The following is a 27,049-nucleotide window of genomic DNA, read 5'->3' as shown; positions in this document are numbered from 1 at the left end:
GTCAGGAATTTGGCCCATCGGTGGCGGAGCATCGGGAGAGGGCCTCAGGTGACGTCCTAAGGCCGTCTCGATGGCACGTACCCTGCTTTTTAGGGGGTGGAGCATCGCAAAAGTGGTGACTGGAGAATCCTGCCCCTTTTCTCTTTTTTTGTTTAAAATAAATGGGTTAACCTTTGCTCAAAGCGCAGAGAGGAATTTTAAGTTGAAATGTTAGATTGTTATCCCACTGCACAATTCCAAAGTATTTAATCCTTTTCCTATTAGTCAGTCCGTACTGATTGGCCAATTTCCATCAAAAATAAGAATCTCAGTAATTACTGGAAGTGTTAATAACAGCAAAGCACATTTGAATATGAACACATGGAAATAAACATGGTGGGACACTGGCAATGCTTGCAATTTCCCAAATGGTGAGATTGTAATCTTAGCCTGTCGTTCTGAAGAGACCCTGACTGAAAGCTGGCACATTCTTGCCGGAAAGGAGGGTAATGTGCCAGGAAAATAATATCAGGGTCACTCCCAATCATCTCCTCACAGCACACCACCAGAAAAAATTATACAGACAAAAGGGACCTTGTTCTCAATTCCAAAATCCAGTACCTCTGAAATTACATTATTAGCATTACAAATGCTATAGTGCATTCACGCTAATCGCCTTTATCTGAAATTTCTCTTCCCTTATTAAGTGTTCATAGGTGAGTGCCTCATGGTGTGACCCCAGGGTTATTGCTGTACCGGTTGGGTATATTTTTTTCTACGTTCGCTGAGTACAAATGTTGGCTTTCATATAAATCCAATTTATGACCTCTATTGCTGAGATGGAAGAAATTATACCCTTCAAAGAAAATTATAAGTGATTTATGGAAAATCAGACACTTGAGATGCTTCTTTTACGAAGCCTTTGGACAATATCAGCCGTGTTTTTATAATTTTAACATTTTCAACCTCATTCTCAAATCCCTCGCTCTGTCATCCCCTGCTACCTCTTCAACTGAGCTTATGGCCACCTGTACGTATTATTGTCTTATGTGCTTGATGTCTAATTTTACTTCATGACATTCCTATGAAGCACTTTGGAACATTTCATTATGTCAAAGGCACCAAATAAAGTGAAGTTGTTGCTGTGTAAAATAAAGTTGTTCTAATTCCACCTGGTTTCTTGACAGTGAGAGCAGTATGTTCGTATCGAAGCGACGGTACATTTTGAAGACGTGTGGTACCACCCTCTTACTACAGGCAATGGGACCCCTATTGGAACTGGCGCAGAAATACTGTGGCTTCGACATCATTGAGGTAAGGCCCAGGGATATTTCAGTTTGTTTTCCTCACCACACCAAGGAAGGATACAGTGCAAAATGAAAGGGACAATTATTGTGCAACTCCAGTGATAGGAGGCTGGAATATTATTCAGAGTTTGCTTTGACTATTCAACAAGCTCCGCCAATCTTTCGTGAACACGGGAAAGCATGAAGTGAGAAATGGCAAAACAGTGAAAATGAGAATATAATGACAGTAAAAAGATTAGACAATTAGAGAGAAGAAGAAAAACAACTCAAGTAGTACACAACAGAAATATTCATGTTTGCAGTTTTTTCTTTCCAGGATATTTTTTACTCCCGCAAAAACTTTATAAAACCAACAAGTCAAGATTACCCTCATAGGAGTTTTGAGGAAGAAGTAGAGTTCTTAGACAAATTGTTTCCAAGTAAGTTGAAATATGTTTTATTTTGCTGCTCTATTTTAAAACTGATTGAAATCCTTAGTTATATTCTGCTTCTATTCTAGATGGTGTGGCCTACTGCATGGGACGTATTCATTCAGACTGCTGGTAGGTTTCACTGAGAACATCTTTTTGTCGAGTTTCTAGATAAAATCATTTAAAACTGTCAGTACCTATTAGAATATAACAAATACCGAACTTATAGCACCCTGAAATACCTGATTGTATTAGTTAGTGTGGTTTAGTACTTAGGAGAACTGCATTTATTTGATATTGCTAAATTGAAATCTTTTTCCAACCAAACTCAGTACTAAACTTAAATGTTTAGCAACTAACAATCTTTGACGAAAATCCCTTTATGGTGGGAGAACCAGAAGTTTAAGTCAAAGAAATAACAACTGTTTCTATTCACTTGGAATGAACATTGAGAGTGGCAATTCCAATTATCCAGATAAGTTCCTAATTGCAAAGTGCCATTGTGGAAAAGTCATGTGGAGTCCAACTGGTTTCTTGAAGATATTCTAGGCTGTTCTCTTGATAACTCCGACACAGCATTTACAGAGAAGATTGGCATAGATCTGGGAGCAGTTAGCTTGCCTGCTGTTTGAGCTAGAGGTAGCCAAGATCCAAGATGATTTTGGATGAGGGAATATGATGAAAATCAATAATATGGGGCCGAGTTTTCCGTTCTGGAGATTTAGCAGGGTGACAGATGGAAATGTCGTTGTGATTCCAGCTGGATGGATTTTCAGGCCAGATCTTCTGCTTTTCAGCTCATTAATTATGCATCAGCGCGGAACCCAATACATTTTGTGGTAGGCTGGGCAGGGATTCGTCTGCCCTGCTGTTAGCTCATGGGATCGAAAGCCTTGGCACCTTATTTAAATGGCATCCAGACAAATATTCAGTCACCACATGTCAGGTGAGTTGCACCGTTCAGGTACTCCATGGTACCTAAACGATCCAAATGTCCCGCTTCATGGTTCAGCAAGGTCTCTCTGGGAATCCTCCTTCAAGTGGTCCAGAAAAGGTGGATGGCCCTCTTTCCAAAGGATGGGAGCAGGAGGGTCACCCACCTGACCACGTTGGCCTGGGAGGGGGTCATCAGGGAGGTCAGCATCTCTGGCCACCAAAGTAAAGTCCCCTCTGCAGTGCAGGACATGAGTGAATGTTCTCATGCTCTCTGCCAGGGGTAACTGTACCTTTTCCTCACTCTAAACGCACAGGGCATTCGGCGGTCCAAGGGTTAGAGTCCACAGGGATGTCTCACACCACCAACAGATTGGACATCAGCACTGAATTCCTGCCAGGCACTTTAAGATCACCATCTCATGTATGGTCCTGCACAAACAACATCTTCATCCCTTCCGAGGGTGGGATCAGCACACTGAGCAGGCATCTATACTTCTGAAATGCTCTTTCATCCACTGTGCTCCCAGTCAATCCACCTGTCTTTATACAGGACAAACTCACCCACTGTCAGTGTGAGGGGGAGGGACAACTCTGGAGGGAGCAGTTCAGAGCTGAGGACACTCAGTCTCCTGAAGAGCAGGCTGCTGAGCTGGCTGGTGAAGACAGAGATCATTCCTGTGTGGAAGGAGCGATCAGCCTCCAGGCCAGTGAGGGTTCACCCAATAAAAATCAGCCACATGTGGACAATGGCTGTGAGTGATCTATAATGTAGGAGCCTGACTAAGTCAATCACTAATTTCTATTCCAACCACTAGCAAGAAGTGGGGGAGGAAGAGTTCCAGCAAAACCTCAGCCCCAACCCCCAGAGCATTTCAGATGATGGTGGCGTGACATGGTGGCACAGTGGTTAGCACTGTTGCCTCACAGTGCCTGGGACCCAGGTTCAATTCCGACCTTGGGTGACTGTCTGTGTGGAGTTTGCACGTTCTCCCTGTGTCTGTATGGGTTTCCTCCGAGTGCTCCAGTTCCCTCCCACAAGTCCAAAGATGTGCAGGTGACGTGAATTGGCCAAGCTAAATTGTCCCTTGGTGTCCAAAAATGAGATTAAAGTGCGTTACAAGTGGAGTTTGCTTTTGGAGGGTTGGCGCAGACTAGATGGGCCGAAGGATTCTATGATTTCTATGATGAACATCCATCTGGTGGAGACCCATCACTGAGTTCACCTACATCCTCCCACCTGCACAAATGCACACACCTCAGCGGGTCCTAGTTCTAGATTAGGCTCGGGATCACAAACTGGTGATAAAGAGACAGTCAGGGGAGCATCATGTAGGGTTGTCAGAGGCTGTCAACAGGCCGCAATTAAGGATGGAGGAGTCCATCCACATTCTGTCTGATGTTGTGGCTCCGGCATACGAGTTGATCGAAGTCTCCATGGGAAGGCTGGTGGCTGCCTGGGAGATCCAAGATCTGTAGAACGCACAGTTTCTATTGGATTTATACTCGGACCTGCGCTCCATCACTCTCGCAATGGTGTTCTAGCAGTGGCTAGGCAAGAAGGGGACCCGACACCTCGACATCCTCCAGGTGTCTCTTCTCCTCAAGGAGTCAGGGAGGGGCCCTTGGGCACACAAATGGAGGAGGAACACCAGTCAGATACCCCGGTGGCATCCACATAGGGTGTCCTGCCACTCCAAATCCCCTCTGCCTGTGACACCATCAGTCCCAGCACGTCACACCAAGGAGGGTTCATCTGCCAGACCAGGAGACCCTGAGCAGGCTGAGGCCCATCAGGCCTCAAGTCTCCAAAGGATGCTCACCAAAGTTATCTCAGACAACAACTAGGCCATAGCAGTCAGCAGGCTTCCTCCACCTCTGCTGCTATGTCAGGGCTACACCTGGGCAAAGCAATAGAGTAAGGAAAATTTAAAAGTTGTGAATGCATAATGCTGGTACAGGTGTTCGATCACCATACATTCCTTTCACTTCTGTAAATATATTTCACTTTTATTCCTCTCCAAGTCTCAGGGATTGAATGGCTCGTTGATGTGATGCAATGTCCCACGTTCACTCAAGGGTACCAAATTCGCCCCCTCCCACCTCCACCCACCCCATCAATTATCTCCCATCTTGTCCCTCAGTTCCATTAAGTCTCATTCAATGCAATCACAATGCATCGCTTTTGTTCCACATCAGTGACATGAACAAAGGCACATTGTGAAAACGACGGCTGGACAATACACATTTAAACCTTCAATTTCAGACAGACATAATGTGACCTCATGAGAATTGTTCATCAAGGTTAGTGATCATCCTGATGCTGTCACACTGAAGTCTGCTCTTTGTTGATGTTATAAGTATTTATTGTCACCAACGTTGGAGTGTTTTCACCCAAATGCACTTTGCAATGACCTTTATTTCATGACTGTGAAGTTTCAGTAAAAGTATTGTTCATAGTTCAGCACCATAGCCTTCCATGCCTACCTGTAGTGTTATTTTGCCTCCATGTTTAAGGCTGAATGTCATTCCTTTATTAGTTCCCATTCTCCTCATGCCCGATACTGAACGGTAGAAGTTGGTTCCACTTGGTGACATTTGAAACATCTATTGGAGGGGAATGACTGTGTGATGCCTGGAGTGTGTGCTCATCCTAATGAAGCTGCCTACTTACATGTGCTTTGCTCATGAATAGCTGGCTCGTGTTGATTTACAGAATCCCTCTGTGGGATAATTGAACACCAATCGATATGAGATTTCATTACATGACTGCAAAAGGTTCATAGAAAGGATTGGCCTTTGGGAGATGGACAATGTCGAGAATATAATGGGATGAAAGCGATGCTTCGGCAGACCCTCTTAGTACCCTTTAGTATCTATGAAGGACCTAAATTATCATCGACTGCTTTTTGAAACCTAACTGGGCCACATCTCCACCAGATGCCAAGACAATGCAGGATGTAAAAGCGGCAGCTTCTGATAACTGCAGGGTAATAAGAGATTGACAAAAACGTAATGATGGTCCTGCTGGACCACTCTCTGTGAGTTTAATGCAAACATAACTCGCAGCTTTGCGTCCTTGCTGTCATGTGGCAGATCACTGCGCCCTGATGTACAATGGCATCTTGGGCTCAGTTTCAAAGTGCGGCCTCTGCATTAATCATGATGGAGGGATGGTGTTTGGAGAGATGGTGCTGTCTAGATGTAGCTCCATCTTCCGATGGTCAAGTGCTAACCATTGATGAGTATTTTTCCTCTTTGGGTCACCTTGCAAAGCTGCTGTCACACTGGTATGAGTACATCGGTGTGTCCAATAGTGTTTCAGCTTCTGGAACGCTGCCATGGCTACTGACCTTTCGCATCAAGGTTGTACTATGTGTAGACTGCACTCTAATGGAGTGCTGATCTCATTCCACAGCCGTCACTGCTCCCTAGGCGACTGTGCCTTCCAAAGAGGACTCCACCATTAGGTGAATTATGCTTCCTTTTTATTATTTTCAGATTGAAGACCTTTAGTCAAATGATTACGAAGGTCTAATTGTCTCACCGGCATCGAAGGTTGAAGAAAGCTTAGTTCATATCAAATTGTCATCACCTTCTTCCTCCTGGAATCTTGTAGCTATGATGTCGTCACAGGAATGTCTTCCACATTGACTCTCGCAAGATAATTCACCCACGCACTTGGTTTTAGTGACCCCAAGTACCTCCATTCCAGCAAGATCTGTCTCCGGGCTACCAGGGAGGCAAAGGCCAAAACATTGGACTCTCTCGCCCCCTGGACTCTCGTTCTTCCGACACTCCGAAAATCGCCTCTTCTGGTCTCGGGACAACCTTCACCCTCAGCACTGTTGCTCTATTTATTTATCTCGGTGAACCACAAGCCTTTCCCTTATATCGATCAAATGACCACACAACCAGTTAGTTAGTTCAAAAGATGGTTTATTTAAATACACAAGAGTTATCTCAACATGCAAACACAATATCTACTATGAGTTAAACTACACCTATCAGCTACAATAACCTATACTTAACTTCAGGGCGACCGGCACTGTGCAAATGGATAAGGCCTTTATCTGGATTTCACTTGGCTGATTCGAAGAAAGTGGTTCTGTCTCTGCTAGGCTCATCCATCAGGTAGTGATCGTTGGTCTTGAACTTGGCTGGCTGTTCCTGCTGCAATTGGGTGACACAGGCTGGATCCAAGAGAGACAGAACACATGGCTGCGCTCTCTTTTATCCCTCTGGGATTTTGCACTCTTTGGGGCGGTCCTTAACCTTGGACCCAATAGTTCGACAGGGCTCTGCATACTCTCTTCGATTTTGGCCAATAAAGAGGCGTGTGCTTTGGTAGCTGGGCGGGTCCTTAGCGGTCATTGACCTTGGCAGTTGGGCATTCTGAGCAAGGGAGTGGCCCCGACCAGTCTGTGGCTGTACTGGTTGCTTGATTGGAGTTCCATTGTCCTGGGAAAATGGGCCAATAAAATTTAAATGAGCGGTGAGTTTCGGTCAGGTCTGGTTACCTGTGTTTTAGATACACATAGGCTGTGTATCTCTCTGAGTCCTGGGTTGGCCATAATTCCCATGGTCCTTTGCAGGTCGCCACATTAGATGGATACAGCACCTCAGACATCACGTCAGCGAACCCCCGCCAGAATCTCTCCAGTTTTGAAAGGGCCCAAGCCCAGAACATGTGGACATGGTTCACAGAGGTCCCCCCAAAGCACCGCCCACACCTATCCTCCACCTCCTTAAAACCTTGCTCATTCTGACTACCGTCATGTGCGCCCTATGGTGTACCTTAAATTTAATAATTTAATGAGGGTGAATGAGTATGCATTCACCCTCCTCAAAGCCTCCTCCCATACCTCCCTCCATCTCCCTCCCCAGCTCTTCCTCCTACTTAATCTTAACCTCTCCTATCGGGGTGCCCTCCCTGTCCATTAACTCCTTATAGATCTCCAAAACCCTACCATCGCCAACCCCTGTTTTCGACACCATCTTGTCCAGCAGCCGCAGGAGCGGCAGGTCGGGAAAGGACAGCAGCTGCTTCCTCACATAATCCCCAACCTGTAAGTACTGGAACCCATTTCCACTGGGCAGCTCATACTCCTCGACCAACCCCTCTCAGCTCGAAAAGCTGCCCCCACGAGCAGGTTTCCAAATGGCTCAATCCCCACCCGCCACAACCCCGGGAACCCTGCGTCCAGCCGCCACAACCCCGGGAACCCTGCGTCCAGCCGCCACAACCCCGGGAACCCTGCATCCAGCCGGAACCCTGCGTCCAGCCGCCACAACCCCGGGAACCCTGCGTCCAGCCGCCACAACCCCGGGAACCCTGCGTCCAGCCCCCACAACCCCGGGAACCCTGCGTCCAGCCCCCACAACCCCGGGAACCCTGCGTCCAGCCGCCACAACCCCGGGAACCCTGCGTCCAGCCGCCACAACCCCGGGAACCCTGCGTCCAGCCGCCACAACCCCGGGAACCCTGTGTCCAGCCGCCACAACCCCGGGAACCCTGCGTCCAGCCACCACAACCTTGGGAACCCGGCGTCCAGCCACCACAACCCCGGGAACCCTGCGTCCAGCCGGAACCCTGCGTCCAGCCACCACAACCCCGGGAACCCTGCGTCCAGCCGCCACAACCCCGGGAACCCTGCGTCCAGCCACCGCAACCCCGGGAACCCTGCGTCCAGCCGCCACAACCCCGGGAACCCTGCGTCCAGCCGCCACAACCCCGGGAACCCTGCGTCCAGCCGCCACAACCCCAGGAACCCTGCGTCTAGCCGCCACAACCCCGGGAACCCTGCGTCCAGCCACCACAACCCCGGGAACCCTGCATCCAGCCGCCACAACCCCGGGAACCCTGCGTCCAGCCGCCACAACCCCGGGAACCCTGCGTCCAGCCACCACAACCCCGGGAACCCTGCATCCAGCCGCCACAACCCCGGGAACCCTGCGTCCAGCCGCCACAACCCCGGGAACCCTGCGTCCAGCCACCACAACCCCGGGAACCCTGCGTCCAGCCGCCACAACCCCGGGAACCCTGCGTCCAGCCACCACAACCCCCGGGAACCCTGCGTCTAGCCGCCACAACCCCGGGAACCCTGCGTCCAGCCACCACAACCCCGGGGACCCTGCGTCCAGCCGCCACAACCCCGGGAACCCTGCGTCCATCCGCCACAACCCCGGGAACCCTGTGTCCAGCCGGAACCCTGCGTCCAGCCACCACAACCCCGGGAACCCTGCGTCCAGCCACCACAACCCCGGGAACCCTGCGCCCAGCCGCCACAACCCCGGGAACCCTGCGTCCAGCCACCACAACCCCGGGAACCCTGCGTCCAGCCACCACAACCCCGGGAACCCTGCGTCCAGCCGCCACAACCCCGGGAACCCTGCGTCTAGCCGCCACAACCCCGGGAACCCTGCGTCCAGCCGCCACAACCCCGGGAACCCTGCGTCCAGCCACCACAACCCCGGGAACCCTGCGTCCAGCCGCCACAACCCCGGGAACCCTGCGTCCAGCCGCCACAACCCCGGGAACCCTGCGTCCAGCCGCCACAACCCCGGGAACCCTGCGTCCAGCCACCACAACCCCGGGAACCCTGCGTCCAGCCACCACAACCCCGGGAACCCTGCGTCCAGCCGCCACAACCCCGGGAACCCTGCGTCCAGCCGCCACAACCCCGGGAACCCTGCGTCCAGCCGCCACAACCCCGGGAACCCTGCGTCCAGCCACCACAACCCCGGGAACCCTGCGTCCAGCCACCACAACCCCGGGAACCCTGCGTCCAGCCACCACAACCCCGGGAACCCTGCGTCTAGCCGCCACAACCCCGGGAACCCTGCTTCCAGCCACCACAACCCCGGGAACCCTGCGTCCAGCCTCCACAACCCCGGGAACCCTGCGTCCAGCCACCGCAACCCCGGGAACCCTGCGTCCAGCCGCCACAACCCCGGGAACCCTGCATCCAGCCACCACAACCCCGGGAACCCTGCGTCCAGCCGCCACAACCCCGGGAACCCTGCGTCCAGCCGCCACAACCCCGGGAACCCTGCGTCCAGCCCCCACAACCCCGGGAACCCTGCGTCCAGCCACCACAACCCCGGGAACCCGCATCCAGCCGCCACAACCCCGGGAACCCTGCGTCCAGCCCCCACAACCCCGGGAACCCTGCGTCCAGCCACCACAACCCCGGGAACCCGCATCCAGCCGCCACAACCCCGGGAACCCTGCGTCCAGCCGCCACAACCCCGGGAACCCTGCGTCCAGCCACCACAACCCCCGGGAACCCTGCGTCCAGCCACCACAACCCTGGGAACCCTGCGTCCAGCCGCCACAACCCCGGGAACCCTGCGTCCAGCCGCCACAACCCCGGGAACCCTGCGTCCAGCCCCCACAACCCCGGGAACCCTGCGTCCAGCCGCCACAACCCCGGGAACCCTGTGTCCAGCCGCCACAACCCCGGGAACCCTGCGTCCAGCCGCCACAACCCCGGGAACCCTGCGTCCAGCCGCCACAACCCCGGGAACCCTGCGTCCAGCCGGAACCCTGCGTCCAGCCGCCACAACCCCGGGAACCCTGCGTCCAGCCGCCACAACCCCGGGAACCCTGCGTCCAGCCACCACAACCCCGGGAACCCTGCGTCCAGCCACCACAACCTTGGGAACCCGGCGTCCAGCCACCACAACCCCGGGAACCCTGCGTCCAGCCGGAACCCTGCGTCCAGCCACCACAACCCCGGGAACCCTGCGTCCAGCCGGAACCCTGCGTCCAGCCGCCACAACCCCGGGAACCCTGCGTCCATCCGCCACAACCCCGGGAACCCTGCGTCCAGCCGGAACCCTGCGTCCAGCCACCACAACCCCGGGAACCCTGCGTCCAGCCACCACAACCCCGGGAACCCTGCGTCCAGCCACCACAACCCCGGGAACCCTGCGTCCAGCCACCACAACCCCGGGAACCCTGCGTCCAGCCGGAACCCTGCGTCCAGCCACCACAACCCCGGGAACCCTGCGTCCAGCCACCACAACCCCGGGAACCCTGCGTCCAGCCGCCACAACCCCGGGAACCCTGCGTCTAGCCGCCACAACCCCGGGAACCCTGCGTCCAGCCACCACAACCCCGGGAACCCTGCGTCCAGCCACCACAACCCCGGGAACCCTGCGTCCAGCCACCGCAACCCCGGGAACCCTGCGTCCAGCCGGAACCCTGCGTCCAGCCACCACAACCCCGGGAACCCTGCGTCCATCCGCCACAACCCCGGGAACCCTGCGTCCAGCCACCACAACCCCGGGAACCCTGCGTCCAGCCACCACAACCCCGGGAACCCTGCGTCCAGCCACCACAACCCCGGGAACCCTGCGTCCAGCCACCACAACCCCGGGAACCCTGCGTCCAGCCACCACAACCCCGGGAACCCTGCGTCCAGCCACAACAACCCCGGGAACCCTGCGTCCAGCCGCCACAACCCCGGGAACCCTGCGTCCAGCCGCCACAACCCCGGGAACCCTGCGTCCAGCCGCCACAACCCCGGGAACCCTGCGTCCATCCGCCACAACCCCGGGAACCCTGCGTCCAGCCGCCACAACCCCGGGAACCCTGCGTCCAGCCACCACAACCCCGGGAACCCTGCGTCCAGCCACCACAACCCCGGGAACCCTGCGTCCAGCTGCCACAACCCCGGGAACCCTGCGTCCAGCCGCCACAACCCCGGGAACCCTGCGTCCAGCCGCCACAACCCCGGGAACCCTGCGTCCAGCCGCCACAACCCCGGGAACCCTGCGTCCAGCCGCCACAACCCCGGGAACCCTGCGTCCAGCCACCACAACCCCCGGGAACCCTGCGTCCAGCCGCCACAACCCCGGGAACCCTGTGTCCAGCCGCCACAACCCCGGGAACCCTGCGTCCAGCCGCCACAACCCCGGGAACCCTGCGTCCAGCCACCACAACCCCGGGAACCCTGCGTCCAGCCCCCACAACCCCGGGAACCCTGCGTCCAGCCACCACAACCCCGGGAACCCTGCGTCCAGCCACCGCAACCCCGGGAACCCTGCGTCCAGCCACCGCAACCCCGGGAACCCTGCGTCCAGCCGCCACAACCCCGGGAACCCTGCGTCCAGCCGCCACAACCCCGGGAACCCTGCGTCCAGCCGCCACAACCCCGGGAACCCTGCGTCCAGCCCCCACAACCCCGGGAACCCTGCGTCCAGCCCCCACAACCCCGGGAACCCTGCGTCCAGCCGCCACAACCCCGGGAACCCTGCATCCAGCCGCCACAACCCCGGGAACCCTGCGTCCAGCCACCACAACCCCGGGAACCCTGCGTCCAGCCACCACAACCCCGGGAACCCTGCGTCCAGCCGGAACCCTGCGTCCAGCCACCACAACCCCGGGAACCCTGCGTCCAGCCACCACAACCCCGGGAACCCTGCGTCCAGCCGCCACAACCCCGGGAACCCTGCGTCCAGCCACCACAACCCCGGGAACCCTGCGTCCAGCCACCACAACCCCGGGGACCCTGCGTCCAGCCGCCACAACCCCGGGAACCCTGCGTCCAGCCGCCACAACCCCGGGAACCCTGCGTCCAGACGCCACAACCCCGGGGACCCTGCGTCCAGCCACCACAACCCCGGGAACCCTGCGTCCAGCCGCCACAACCCCGGGAACCCTGCGTCCAGCCGGAACCCTGCGTCCAGCCACCACAACCCCGGGAACCCTGCGTCCAGCCGCCACAACCCCGGGAACCCTGCGTCCAGCCGCCACAACCCCGGGAACCCTGCGTCCAGACGCCACAACCCCGGGAACCCTGCGTACAGCCGCCACAACCCCGGGAACCCTGCGTCCAGCCGCCACAACCCCGGGAACCCTGCGTCCAGCCGCCACAACCCCGGGAACCCTGCGTCCAGCCGCCACAACCCCGGGAACCCTGCGTCCAGCCACCACAACCCCGGGAACCCTGCGTCCAGCCACCACAACCCCGGGAACCCTGCGTCCAGCCGCCACAACCCCGGGAACCCTGCGTCCAGCCACCGCAACCCCGGGAACCCTGCGTCCAGCCGGAACCCTGCGTCCAGCCACCACAACCCCGGGAACCCTGCGTCCATCCGCCACAACCCCGGGAACCCTGCGTCCAGCCACCACAACCCCGGGAACCCTGCGTCCAGCCACCACAACCCCGGGAACCCTGCGTCCAGCCACCACAACCCCGGGAACCCTGCGTCCAGCCACCACAACCCCGGGAACCCTGCGTCCAGCCACCACAACCCCGGGGACCCTGCGTCCAGCCGCCACAACCCCGGGAACCCTGCGTCCATCCGCCACAACCCCGGGAACCCTGCGTCCAGCCACCACAACCCCGGGAACCCGCATCCAGCCACAACAACCCCGGGAACCCTGCGTCCAGCCGCCACAACCCCGGGAACCCTGCGTCCAGCCACCACAACCCCGGGAACCCTGCGTCCAGCCGCCACAACCCCGGGAACCCTGTGTCCAGCCGCCACAACCCCGGGAACCCTGCGTCCAGCCGCCACAACCCCGGGAACCCTGCGTCCAGCCGCCACAACCCCGGGAACCCTGCGTCCATCCGCCACAACCCCGGGAACCCTGCGTCCAGCCGCCACAACCCCGGGAACCCTGCGTCCAGCCACCACAACCCCGGGAACCCTGCGTCCAGCCACCACAACCCCGGGAACCCTGCGTCCAGCCGCCACAACCCCGGGAACCCTGCGTCCAGCCGCCACAACCCCGGGAACCCTGCGTCCAGCCACCACAACACCCGGGAACCCTGCGTCCAGCCGCCACAACCCCGGGAACCCTGTGTCCAGCCGCCACAACCCCGGGAACCCTGCGTCCAGCCACCACAACCCCGGGAACCCTGCGTCCAGCCACCACAACCCCGGGAACCCTGCGTCCAGCCCCCACAACCCCGGGAACCCTGCGTCCAGCCACCACAACCCCGGGAACCCTGCGTCCAGCCGGAACCCTGCGTCCAGCCACCACAACCCCGGGAACCCTGCGTCCAGCCGCCACAACCCCGGGAACCCTGCGTCCAGCCGCCACAACCCCGGGAACCCTGCGTCCAGCCGCCACAACCCCGGGAACCCTGCGTCCAGCCACCACAACCCCGGGAACCCTGCGTCCAGCCCCCACAACCCCGGGAACCCTGCGTCCAGCCGCCACAACCCCGGGAACCCTGCATCCAGCCGCCACAACCCCGGGAACCCTGCGTCCAGCCACCACAACCCCGGGAACCCTGCGTCCAGCCACCACAACCCCGGGAACCCTGCGTCCAGCCGGAACCCTGCGTCCAGCCACCACAACCCCGGGAACCCTGCGTCCAGCCACCACAACCCCGGGAACCCTGCGTCCAGCCGCCACAACCCCGGGAACCCTGCGTCCAGCCGGAACCCTGCGTCCAGCCACCACAACCCCGGGAACCCTGCGTCCAGCCGCCACAACCCCGGGAACCCTGCGTCCAGCCGCCACAACCCCGGGAACCCTGCGTCCAGACGCCACAACCCCGGGAACCCTGCGTCCAGCCGCCACAACCCCGGGAACCCTGCGTCCAGCCGCCACAACCCCGGGAACCCTGCGTCCAGCCGCCACAACCCCGGGAACCCTGCGTCCAGCCGCCACAACCCCGGGAACCCTGCGTCCAGCCACCACAACCCCGGGAACCCTACGTCCAGCCACCACAACCCCGGGAACCCTGCGTCCAGCCGCCACAACCCCGGGAACCCTGCGTCCAGCCACCACAACCCCGGGAACCCTGCGTCTAGCCTCCACAACCCCGGGAACCCTGCGTCCAGCCGGAACCTAGCGTCCAGCCACCGCAACCCCGGGAACCCTGCGTCCAGCCGCCACAACCCCGGGAACCCTGCGTCCAGCCGCCACAACCCCGGGAACCTGGCGTCCAGCCTTCCTGGAGCAAACCTGTGATTCCCGCAAATCGGTGCCCAAACGGAGGCACCCATCAGCCTCAGGTGCTGCCACCACTGCCCCCTCACCCTCAGAGCCGCCAACAGCTTGTGGAGTGCCTGGCCGACGAGAACGGCAGAGGCGCCGCAACAGTGCCCTTAAGCTAGTGCCCTTACACGAGGCTGCCTCCATCCACTCCCACACCGACCACTCTCCCACTACCTACCTCCTGACCATGACTATGTGTGCTGTCCAGTAGTAGCTCATCAAATTTGGCAAGGCCAGCAACCCCCCCCCACCGCCACGTCCCCGTTCCAACAGCACCTCCTTCACCCGTGGAGCCTTCCCCACCCGCACAAATCCCAAAATCAAAGCATTAATCCTCCTAAAAAAAAGGCCTTTGGAACAAAAATCGGAAAGTTCTGAAACACGAATAAAAACCTCGGGACTACCGTATTCTTCACGGATTGCACCTGCCCTGCCAATGACAACGGGAGAATGTCCCGCCTCTTAAAATCCCCCTTCATTTGCTCCACCAACCTGGCAAAATTCAATTTGCGTATTTGCTCTCCCCCCCCCCCCCCCCCCCCCCGCCCCCCTCGCACCACCAGATACCTGAAACTCACCCGTACCACTTTACAGGGCAGCTCGCCCAACCTCCACTCCTGCCCCCTTACCTGGATTTGAAAGCCCTCACTCTTCCTCATGTTTAACGTATATCCAGAGAACCGCCGAATTTCTCCAAAATATCCATGATCCCCCCAATACCTGCCAATGGTCTGATATGTAAAGCAACAGATCATCCGCATATTGCAAGACCCTGTTCAAAGTTAAGGTTATCAAGGCCTGCGATAATGTGGGGGGCAACTCCTCCTTCTCCCTCGCCGCATTAATTGTCCTTACCAGCATGGGCCCCAGATCTCCCAAAACTGTTTTATAAAATTCTATCAGGAAGCCATCTGGGTCCGGGGCCTTCCCTGCCTGCATCGCACCCATACCCTCCAGTACCTCCACCAGTTCAAAGGGTGCCCCCAACCTCTCTACTAGGTCCTCCTCCACCTTGGGGAACTTCAACCCGTCCAGAAAGCACCTCATTCGCTCCAACCCCATCAGGGGGCTCCGATTCATAAAACCTCTTACAAATATCCTTGAAACCCCCATTCACCCCACCGGGTCTAAGACCACTCTTCCCCTCTCACCATTTACCTTTCTGATATCCCTCAACACCTCCTGCTTCCTCAAGTTGATGAGCCAGCATCCTACTCGCCTTCTCCCCATACTCATAGACTGCTCCCTTGGCCTTCCATAACTGCCTTACCCACAGACACCAGCCCAAACTCCATCTAGAGTTTCTTCCGCTCTTTCAATAACCCAGCCTCCGGGGCCTCTGTGTTATGGGAGAGGTGTTTTCAGAACCACAAAATGTATCATGGAGTTCAACCAACCCCCATCTTTAATGGATTGTTGCTTTTGAAGCACACGGCTTGTTCCCCAGGTGTAGTATTACAATTATGGATATGTGGTTTTTAAAACAAAACAATGTTTATTCCATGAACTCAAATTAACCTTTTAAATAAACATTGGATCTCTTAACACTCTTTACTTCAAAGATAACCCCAAATATAATACAACACTACCCAATCCTGCAAATTGTTCCTTTACAAATTCAAAAGACTTAACAAATCCTTCAAACAGAAGCACATTATATTTATATTCAATACTGAGACCTTTTTACAATTCCGATTTCACCAAAGGATTAAGAGATAGTCCTTCATGGCAGAGATCACCAGCAATGCAGCTCACAGCCACACCCAAGCTTTCTTCAAACTGAAACTAAAACTCCCAAAAAGTAGAAATGAACTGAGCCCCCCCCCCCCCCCCCCCCCGTGACATCACTTCAGTAATATGATCAGCCTCATTTCTTAAAGGTACATTTCATAAACATCCAATTCTTAAAGGCACTCTCACATGACACCCTGAATACCTCCTATCAACCTGCAGGTTCTCATCCACCAGCCTAGCCATCTCTGCCTGCTCCGTCCTGTCCCTATGTGCCCGTATCAACACTGCCTTTAGCGCCTCCCATAGGCTGGCAGCTGAAATCTCACCCGTATCATTCAGCTCCACAAACCCCCGACCCCCGAATGGCAGCCCTCACCTGCTCACACACCACCTAATCCACTAACAACCCTGCATCTAACCTCCACTGCGAGTGCTGCCCAGACCCCTCACCCCCACCGCCCCCATCAGCCTTTAAGCTCCTCAAGTGTGTGAACACGTCTGACTGTTTGACTGGCCCATTCAGCCCTCTCACATTCCATGTGATCAGTCTGGTCGGCAAGCACTCAACCCCCCCCCCCATCCCCCCTCACGATCAGCCATAGCCCCTCTTGGGCCAGCCCCCAGCCCTCATCACACAACCCACCAGGCCCACATTCTGATGTCCACCATCACCAACCGCCTCCTTATGGCACTTCAACAGCCCCGCCCCATCAGCGGATCCCCGACCACCCTAAACAACACAACAATCCCAACCCCTTCTAATGAGGGGCTGGTTTAGCTCACCAGGCTAAATCGCTGGCTTTTAAAGCAGACCAAGCAGGCCAGCAGCACGGTTCGATTCCCGTACCAGCCTCCCCGAACAGGCGCCGGAATGTGGCGACTAGGGGCTTTTCACAGTAACTTCATTGAAGCCTACTCGTGACAATAAGCGATTTTCATTTCATTTCAATACTCTAATCACCTGCTCCCCCCCCCCCCCCACACTGTGCTCCCATGAACTAGCTCACCCAGCTAGTGTGGTAGTCCCCCCACGGCACCATCCTACCCCCCACTGATCCCCCCCCCCCCCCCCACGCTTCCATTGTGCAAACAATAATAACAAATTTTAAAAAAAATTAAGAGTGCCCAATTCCTTTTTTCCCAATTAAGGGGAAGTCGAGAACGCACATTTTACCATTAATGAATCTTAGAGGCTATTGCCAGGGAGCCCTCAAGACCACATGTGTGCAGTCAATGGTGCCTTGCACTTGGGGGAAGCTTGAGGTCACTGCGATTCTCACAGCTCTGGCAGCTTCATTTTCTTAATCAATGCAATACTGCGCATAATGCTGACCTTTATTAAAAAGGTACTCAGTCACCTCCCTTATGCATTAGTGTTTCACCGATTGTAAGATTCCGCACAAGTCCTCGGTAGAACCCTGGAAGAATCCACAGAAGAAAATGTTCAGTGCAGCAGTGACCTTCAGAGCAACCAACACTTTGTTCTCCCAGCAAAAATGAACTACCCATCCTTAGACAAGCATCTTGAAGACATCTGTGGCACTATCTTTCACTCATCTCCATGTATGAGCACTGTCTTCTGTATGTCGTGTTATTCACCCTGGGGTAACATGGACTGCAACTGGATGCAGTTGTACTGGAAAGTAGACACCAAACTTTGATGTAAGTTCTATATGCTTTATTGAACTTGCTGAGCAGTGCACACAGCTTGCTGTGGGTTGACACTACTAATCTAAGCGTGCTAACTATAACTAACTAGACCAGACTAGCTCTGAGTCACATGTAGAAGTTACTAACTGATATATACACCCTGACTGTCACTACAGTTGTCACCAGTAGAAAGAGGCAGAGTGCTGATAACTCGTGTGTTTTATAGTGGGAAACCCCCCCTCTAGTGTTCTGCCTGGTGATTGGTTGTGTTCTGTCCTGTGTGTTGATTGGTTGTACTGGGTGTCGGTCACTGCCTGTCTGTATCTCATTATGTGCATGAGTGCATATCATGAGATCTCCCCTTTTTAAAAAGAAAATTGTCGGTTGCTTGGAGCATATGCGACTGTATGTGCATGTATAACTATTTACAATAAATCTTGAGTGGATGAATATATACATGAGAGGTGCCTAGTGTGCAGATACAGAACAAAATTTACAAGATAAATGTCTATAAGTCCAATCTTTGGGACTTGTGTTGGATCCTTGCCGACCGCCTGAGAGGGGGAGGTGGGGACGACGGCGCCTTGACAGGTGGGATTGCTGCCAGATTGGTGGCCTTGTGGTGTGAGGTGTCTGGACGAGGCATAACAACATATGGAAAAGCAAGATTTGGTGGTGGGCAGGTAAGCTTGCGCAGTGCCCTTCTGTTGTGCTTGACAATGGAGCCATCAGCCATACGAACCACAAACGATCTGGGAGCAGCCTGTCGAACAACAACAGTTGGGGCTGACCAGCCTCCATCAGGTAGCTTGATCCGAGCAGCATCTTCCGGAGATAGCACAGGCAAATCGATAGCATGAGCATCGTACGTCAGATTTTGCCGGTTCCTGAGTTGCTGCACCTTTTGCAGCACTGGGAGGTGATCCAGGTCTGGTATGTGGATGGCTGGAACAGTCGTCCGCAGGTCTCTATTCATGAGGAGATGTGCCGGAGACATACCGGTGGACAGAATGGTTGTCCTGTACGCTAGCAGCGCAACGTTGAAGTCAGAAGCAGGGTCTGCAGCCATGCAGAGCAGTTGCTTCACGATATGGACCCCTTTCTCGATCTTCCCATTGGACTGTGGGTAGTGTGGGCCTGAGGTAATGTGTTTGAATTGGTACGACTTGGCGAAATTGGACCACTCTTGGCTGTGGAAGGAGGGACCGTTGTTACCCATGACAGTGAGTGGAATACCATGCCTGGAAAATGTCTCCTTGCAGGCTTTGATGACTGTCATTGATATGAGGTCTGACAGCTTCACAACGTCCGGGTAATTTAAAAAGTAATCTATGATGAGCACATAGTCACGCCCATTGGCGTGAAAAAGGTCGATTCCCACCTTGGACCACGGAGAGATCACGATCTCGTATTGCTGGAGTGTATGTTTTGCCTGAGCAAGCTGGAAACGCTGGCAGGTCGCACAATTGAGGACCATGTTGGATATGTTCTGGTTGATCCCAGGCCAATAGACAGCCTGCCGGGCCCTACGCCTGCACTTTTGGACACCTAGGTGACCCTTGTGGATTTGTTTGAGCTCTAAGCTCAGGGGCTGGTTTAGCACAGGGCTAAAGAGCTGGCTTTTAAAGCAGACCGAGCAGGCCAAGCAGCACGGGTTCATTTCCCATACCAGCATCCCCGAACAGGCGCTGGAATGTGGCGACAAGGAGCTTTTCACAGTAACTTCATTTGAAGCCTACTTGTGACAATAAGCGATTTTCATTTCAAGCTCTGCATGATCCTGTTAAGATTTCAGAGGCTGAAACAATGCCGAACTGCATACGGTTATAACAGTACCTGCCAAATGTGTTGAACGTGCAGAGCTTCCTGCTGGACTCCTCCAGTTGTATCTGACAGAAACCATGTGATGCATCTAGCTTCGTGAAGAATTTGGCATGTGCTATCTCACTGGTCAGTTCCTCCCGCTTCGGGATTGGGTAGTGTTCCCGCATTATGTTCCGGTTAAGACCTTTGGGAGCTGTGCATATCCGCACCTTTCCTGAGGGCTTCTTCACACAGACCACCGAGCTGACACAGTCAGTCGGTTCCATCACTTTGGAGATCATGCCCTCGTCTTGGACATCCTGGAGCTGTGCGTTTAAACATTCCTTCAGAGGAGCCGGCATCCGGCGTGGTGCATGGATTACAGGCATGGCATCAGGCCTGAGTAAGATCTTGTAGCAGTATGGCAGCGTACCCATTCCACTAAACATATCCGGGTATTGTGCAAGGTTGTAATCAATGTCAGCCTGAAGATCCACATTGGAACAAGAACACATGGCATGGACTCGCTGTACGAGGTTGAGTAGAACATAGAACATACAGTGCAGAAGGAGGCCATTCGGCCCATCGAGTCTGCACCGACCCACTTAAGCCCTATCCCTGTTACCCAATAACCCCTCCTACCCTTTTTTGGTCATTAAGGGCAATTTAGCATGGTCAATCCACCTAACCGGCACGTCGTTGGACTGTGGGAGGAAACAGGAGCACCCGGAGGAAACCCACGCAGACACGGGGAGAACGTGCAGACTCCGGACAGACAGTGACCCAGCAGGGAATCAATCCTGGGACCCTGGCGCAGTGAAGCCACAGTGCTAATCACTTGTGCTACCGTAGCTTGCATGCATGGGCACCAAGCAGGGACGAATTTGAATCGCAGTGTGGCATTGATGGTCTTGTTGGAGACAAATAAATGACAAGATCCTAGTGCAGTTATGGCATTGCCATTATAATCGAGGAGCTGGCAGGCTGGCGGAAGAATTTTGGGTTGCTTTTTAATGCGGTCAAAATCAGCTTGACAGATGAGATTGGCAGAAGCACCAGTGTCCAGCTTGAACTGGATGCTGCATTGATTTACTTGTATGACAGCAAGCCATTCGTCCGCAGAATCCACATTGAGGATAGATAGGCGTGTTGCTGAATTTGAGGAGCATACTCACATGTAGTGATGATGCCCACACGATAGGAGGACTCCAGGCAGTCGTCCTCTGGATCCATAGTGCTACCAGGATCAGCATCCAGTAAACCTTGCTGTACACATCGAACGCATTTGCGTTGGAAATGGGATCACTGGCCCTTGATGGTGGTGCAGACCTGCACAAGGCTGCATAATGTCCAGGCTTCCCACAATTTAAACATTGCCTGCGTTTTGCAGGGCATTGCTGCTTTAAGTAGGCGGTGCCGCAGTTCGGGCACGTCATGACGTTGACGTCGTTACGCTCTGTGCGCGTCGCACATGCGCAGTGCGGTCAGCCAATGTTCGCACCTGCGCAGTTTGTTCTTCGCCCGCTTTGTTCTCCTGTTCGTGCTGCGCATGGGAGGGGCCCCGGGAAAAGCGTGCAAAATGGCCACCTTCATCGATACTGAGGCGCTACATCCGGGCGATGGCCTATACACTCTTCGTCTTGTGGGAGGCAAGTTGTTCATGTTCTGCCAATTTGAAACGGGAGTACCGACTTCTCGCCTGTTCATGCACTTTACACGTCTGGACTGCGATTGGCAGGGTCATGTGTTTAATTTTGAGGAGTTGCTTCCGCAAAGAATCAGAGTGCACCCCAAACACGATCTGAACCTTGATGATGGAATCAGCGGTGTCACCATAATTGCAGGACTGCGCTAATATACGGAGATGAGTTTGAAAGGATTGGAAAGGTTCATCCTTACCCTGAAGGCATTGCTGGAAGGCAGAGCGCTCAAACTCACGTTTGTTTCGACTTCACAGTGACTGTCGAACTTCGCTAAAACGGTCTTGAATTTGGTCTTGCCCTCGCCGTCGGTAAAAGTAAGCCAGTTGAAAATCTCGATGGCTTGGTCCCCCGCAGTTGATAGGAGCAGCGCAATTTTTCTGGCATGAGGCCTCAATGTGGAGAAGGAACCTCTGCTTGAAGACCTGCCAGTTGGCACCGAGATCCGGAGCTGTGGAGGAGTCTGGATCTTCTCCATGCCGCTGGAAGGCACTTGCTGGTCATCAGGGAACCACTCGAGGTAAACCACTTAGAAAAAGTAGACGACTGGTACCATGTTGTGTTATTCACCCTGGGGTAACACGGACTGCAACTGGATGCAGTTGTACTTGAAAGTAGACACCAAACTTTGATGTTAGTTCAATACGCTTTATTGAACTTGCTGAACAGTGCACACAGTTCACTGTGGGTTGACACTCTACTAATGTAAGCATGCTAACTATAACTAACTAGACCAGAGTAGCTCTGAGCCACGTGTAGAAGGTGCTAACTGATATATACACCCTGACTGTCATGACAGTTGTCACCAGTGGAAAGAGGTAGAGTGCTGATGCCTCGTGTGTTTTATAGTGGGAAACCTCCCCTCTAGTGTTCTGCCTGGTGATTGGTTGTGTTCTGTCCTGTGTGTTGATTGGCTGTACTGTCTGTCACTGCCTGTCTGTATCTCATTATGAGTGCATATCATGACACTGTAGACCCCTTGTCATACTAGACATCTTTGTGGATTTGGTCCCTCCTCTTTCGCATCTATTTCTTCCTGGGGTTCCATGGCTTTTAACTTCAGCGTAACGGTCATCCTTGAGCTGTACCAATCGGTGACGGACGATTTTTTTCTCTTCATTCTAATCAACGCTGTGAACAAGGCAGTGTTACCTGCGACCTCATTCTTCACTCCTTCTTGATTCTGTGAATAGGTACAATTGAGTTATCAATGGTAGTTCTCATTGAAGCCTCTCCCTCGAGCAATAAGACAATTATGCATTCTCCAGCCTTTGACTTACCCTCAGTCTGCACATCACAAACCAAGGCCATCCCTTGCAGGATAATATCATCCTTCAGGATAATAGATGCTGAGCTTTCCCCTCAGGTGTAAATGCAGATTCACAATGAGGGTCTATGTTGGGGTCGAAAATATCAAGTCCGAGGTCCATCAGTCAGCCGTGTGTTAGTTGTCCTCTGGTGGCCTTGACAGTAACTCTGGATACCCAGTCCTTGTACTTTTATCCTGAGTGTAAGCATGGTGCTTTGAATGTCATGACCAGAGAACTGGAGGTTTGCAAGGTCCATGCAGCCTCTGTGCAACTGATGTGCCAATTGACGTTAAATCCTGACATGCGGACTTCCGGTGACGGGGATGTGCTGAGAAGTCGCACATCAGGTGGCTCTCCTCTCGCAAACCTGCAAAATAGCCACTTTTCATCGGAAAAACGCCTAAAAATTCAGCAATTCATCCCCCTGACCTTAGCAGAACAGGGGGGGAAAAGAAAAAAGAAAAGAATGCCTGGAAAAAGCCAGTCCAGAGGTCGAACAGAAACCAGGAGTGGAAAGAGCCTGGAGCAGCAACAAACGGACGAGCCAACCCGTGCACGAGGCGGCGAAACCCGAACTTCGCCAGAGCGAGAGGGCCTGACCAGCCGTGTGCGTATGAAGCCCTCCCTTACCGGGCGGGGGTGGATGTGTGCCGTTCCTTTCACGAGTGCTGAGGGAGCACAGAGACGAGACAAAGTTGGTCATCCAGGCAGCAGTGAAGGGTGCGGTAGCCAAAGTTCTGGCACACATGCAGCTCGCCCTGGACAAAGCCGCAATGAGATTGGAGGCCCAGGAGGCAACGATCACAGACCTGGAAAGGGCTGCAATGGACCAGAGTGACCAGACTGTCACCCTAGAAAATGAGGTGGCGAGGCTGGTCATGACACAGGACAGCCTAAAGAAAAGGTCGAGGACCAAGATAACCAGTCGAGACGCAAACGTCACGAATTGTGGGCCTGCCAGAGGGGATCAGAGGTAGAGACCCCACAAACTATGTGGCTCAAATGCTGGGCAACCTGGTGGGAAGGGAGACCTTCCCAACCCACAAGAGGTAGATAGGGCACACCGGTCGCTCCAACCAAAGCCCAAAGTCGGGGACCAGCCAAGGTCAATTATAGCGAAATTGCACCAGTACTAGGAGACTGGGAGAGAATCCTGCGCTGGGACAGACTGACCAAGAACTGCACTGGGAAGGACATAAGATCCGGATATACCAGGACCTTGGGGCTGACCTGGCTAAGCATTGGGCCGAGTTCAACAAGGCAAAGGCCGCACTGTACAAGAGCGGAGCACGATTTGGTATGCTGTACCCAGCCAAGCTCTGGGTCACATACCAGGGCAAGGAACACTTTTTTATAGTCCCTGTGGAAGCGGATAAATTGATCGCAGAGGACGGGCTGGAAAAGTGGCAACAGGGGAAAACGATGCGGAGCCCACAGAAAGAAACTGTAATGCTGCAATGGGCTAAAATGGGGGGCGGGGGGGAAGAAAAGAACCTCTCCCCCGCCCCCTACAACCTGTACAACCAGCATCAAACCACCACCAAAGAGTAATATTTGGGGTTTCAGAGAAGCCGGAGCTCATGGAGAGGAGGAAGGCCGATGCCGTGGCATTCGCCTCTCTGATTGCACGGCGGCAAATTTGCTGGAGTGGCGATCGGCATCGCCACCGGGGTAGTGGCTTGGTTGGATGGCCTGTACAACTTCCTGCAGTTAGAGAAGATAAAGTATGAGTTAATGTGCTCAGCAGAGGGGATTTGAGAAAAGGTGGGGGATGTTTGAGGCTGTGTTTGAGGAGCTGTTTGTCATGGGGCGTGAGGGAAGGGGGGAGGGTGAAAAAGAGGAAAAATCTGTACAGACTGTATAGTTGATTGTTGGGAAGTATGTTTCCCGGAGTGTTTATTTGCTGTAACCTATTTTGATACATGTTTGTAATAAAATACATTTTTTTAAAAACACCACCGCTAAAGAGGCCGCGTTACGCGGGAGAACGTGGCCTCATTGTGAAAAACGAGGGTAGCGAAAGTGGGAAGGATGAGTGGCATCCAGACAAGTACAGGGTAAGACAGTGGATAGAGCGGGCAACAATTTCAGAGAGCAGACGAGGAAAGGAAAGACAGTAACTCCTGGGAGTGGAGCCACCGCACTAGCAGGACAGCTAGTGCCAGAACCCATGCAAAAGACAGAGGCCAGCAATGGGGACAGCACCTGGCCAGGTGGGTGGGGCGGGGAGGGATAAAATAATGGAGATGGGGGTGTAAGTGGGGAGAGAAGCAGGGGATAGGGGGAGCAGGCTATGGGAGGGGGGGGGGGGGTGGGACAGGGAGCACGGGGAGAAAGAAACAGGCAAGGACAGATCGATAACGGCAGACTGGCTCCAGCAGGCCATACCTGGTGGCTTGGAGCAAAATGCCACTGTAAGCAACACCTAGAACGATCGCTGGGCGCATGGAGACCTGGGAGTGCAAGGGCAAAACCATGTGGCGGACGCACAGTTGGCAGACAATGTTAGATGCCCCCTGGACAAAGGGAAATCCCGGAGTGCAGGGGCCCGACCACATGGGGAGAACAGTGACTATGGCCATTTTGGATGCCCCCTGGACAAAGGGGAACCCCAGAGTGCAGGGGCACGTCCACCAAGCAAATATGTTTAATCGAACTGGAGCGGGGGACAAAACCCCCCCAGGATAGTCAACTGGAATTTCAGCGGACGTAATGGCCCAGTGAAATGATCCAGAGTCTTCACCCACTTGAGGAATATGAAAGCCGACATAGACTTCCTCCAAGAGACGCACCTGAGGGAGAAGGACCGACTGACCTTCCATTCCTACCATGGGATGAGGGCCGGGGGGTGGGGGTGGGGGGGGGGGGGGGGGGGGGGGGCAGGGGGGGGGGGGGGGGCGGGCGGGGGGGGGGGCGGGGGGGGGGGTAACCATTCTAATTAATAAGAAGATGATGTTCGCTGCGACAAGGACAGTTATGGACCCAGGGGTACGGTACGTCATGGTCAGTGGTGCCCTAGATGGGGCACCGGTAGTCCATAGTCCTCAATAACATATGAGCTCCCAACTACACAGAGGATATAAAGAAGACCATGGCAGAAATCCCCGACATAGATACGCACCGACTGATCATGGGAAGGGGACATGCGTACAGGACCCATGGACAGATGGGTCAAACCTCAAAAGGGGAAGGACCTCTAGCATGGCAAAGGAACTTGGCCTTTTTATGGAGCAGATGGGGGCGATGGACCCATGGCGATTCACCCACCCAGGGGAGAAGTTCTCCTTCTTCTCCCCAGTGCACAATGTACACTCAAGGATCGACTTCTTTGTAGTGGGGAAATCGGTACTTCCAGGGCTGGTTAGGGTGGAATACTCCGCAATCGTAATCGCTGACCATGCTTCACATTACATGGATGTGAGGTTGGAGACAGACAGTGCCCAACACCCAACATGGAGGTTGGACATGGCCTTACTAGCCAATAAGGCCTTCAGCGAGAAAATATACAGGTCATTGACGAATATATAAATAACAACCAAAATGGGGATATCTCACCCTCCACATTCTGGGAGGCGCTAAAGGCTGATCAGAGGAGAAATTATCGCTTTTAAAGCATGAAGAGACAGGGAGGAGAGGGCAGCTGGGCAACAGCTGGTTGACCCCATACTGGTTGTGGACCAGCGATACGCTAAGGCCCCAACTGTAGAGCTCCTGGCGGAGAGGAAAATGCTACAGGACTTTGACCTGCTCTCCACGAGGAAAGCGATGCACCAACTCCGCCAGTTAAGGTGGACCCTATATGAGAACAGTGACAAGGCCAACCGTCTGTTGGCACACCCGCTGAGAAAGCGGGAGATGTTCACAGACTTGCTGGCGAGGGGCACACTGCCACCCACGCTGGCACAAGCCTCAATTTCGCTACTACGTAAAAAAGACAGACCACACCAGCTGAGAAAGCAGGCAGCCACAAGAGAGATTGCACAAATAAGGGATGGCAGAGGTACACCTGAAATGGACCCAGACAATGTCAAGATAGCCTTCGAGGCCTTCCACCAGGGGCTGTACACTTTGGAGCCCCCAGCAGGGGATTCGGGAATGAAACAGTTCCTTGATGGACTGGACATGCCAGTTGTGGGGGAGGATGAGAAACTGGGACTGGAAGCACCACTAGAACTGGGAGAGGTCATAGACAGCATTAGCTCCATGCAGGAAGGGAAGGTGCCGGAACCAGCCCGTTTCCCAGCAGACTTCTACAAAA

General features: G+C 54.5%; 1 protein-coding gene across 4 annotated transcripts in view; it reads left to right on the top strand.

Moving 5' to 3' along the window:
- LOC119965003 (S-adenosylmethionine decarboxylase proenzyme-like) overlaps window positions 1-27,049 on the top strand; it is a 134,440-nt gene that overhangs the window by 19,509 nt on the left and 87,882 nt on the right. For all 4 annotated transcript variants that reach the window (XR_005460418.1, XM_038795206.1, XM_038795196.1 and 1 more), the window contains exons 3-5: window positions 1,167-1,293; window positions 1,603-1,705; window positions 1,786-1,828. Coding sequence is in view for 3 of the 4 variants with exons in the window: in XM_038795206.1 (XP_038651134.1) it covers window positions 1,167-1,293; window positions 1,603-1,705; window positions 1,786-1,828 (273 nt within the window). In the remaining variant the exon portion in view is untranslated. The remainder of the gene's footprint in view (window positions 1-1,166; window positions 1,294-1,602; window positions 1,706-1,785; window positions 1,829-27,049) is intronic.

The sequence above is a fragment of the Scyliorhinus canicula genome, chromosome 1, assembly GCF_902713615.1.
Source record: "Scyliorhinus canicula chromosome 1, sScyCan1.1, whole genome shotgun sequence".
NCBI lineage: Eukaryota > Metazoa > Chordata > Chondrichthyes > Carcharhiniformes > Scyliorhinidae > Scyliorhinus > Scyliorhinus canicula.
Note: the sequence above shows the minus strand (reverse complement) of the source record. Positions and strands in the feature narration are given on the sequence as shown.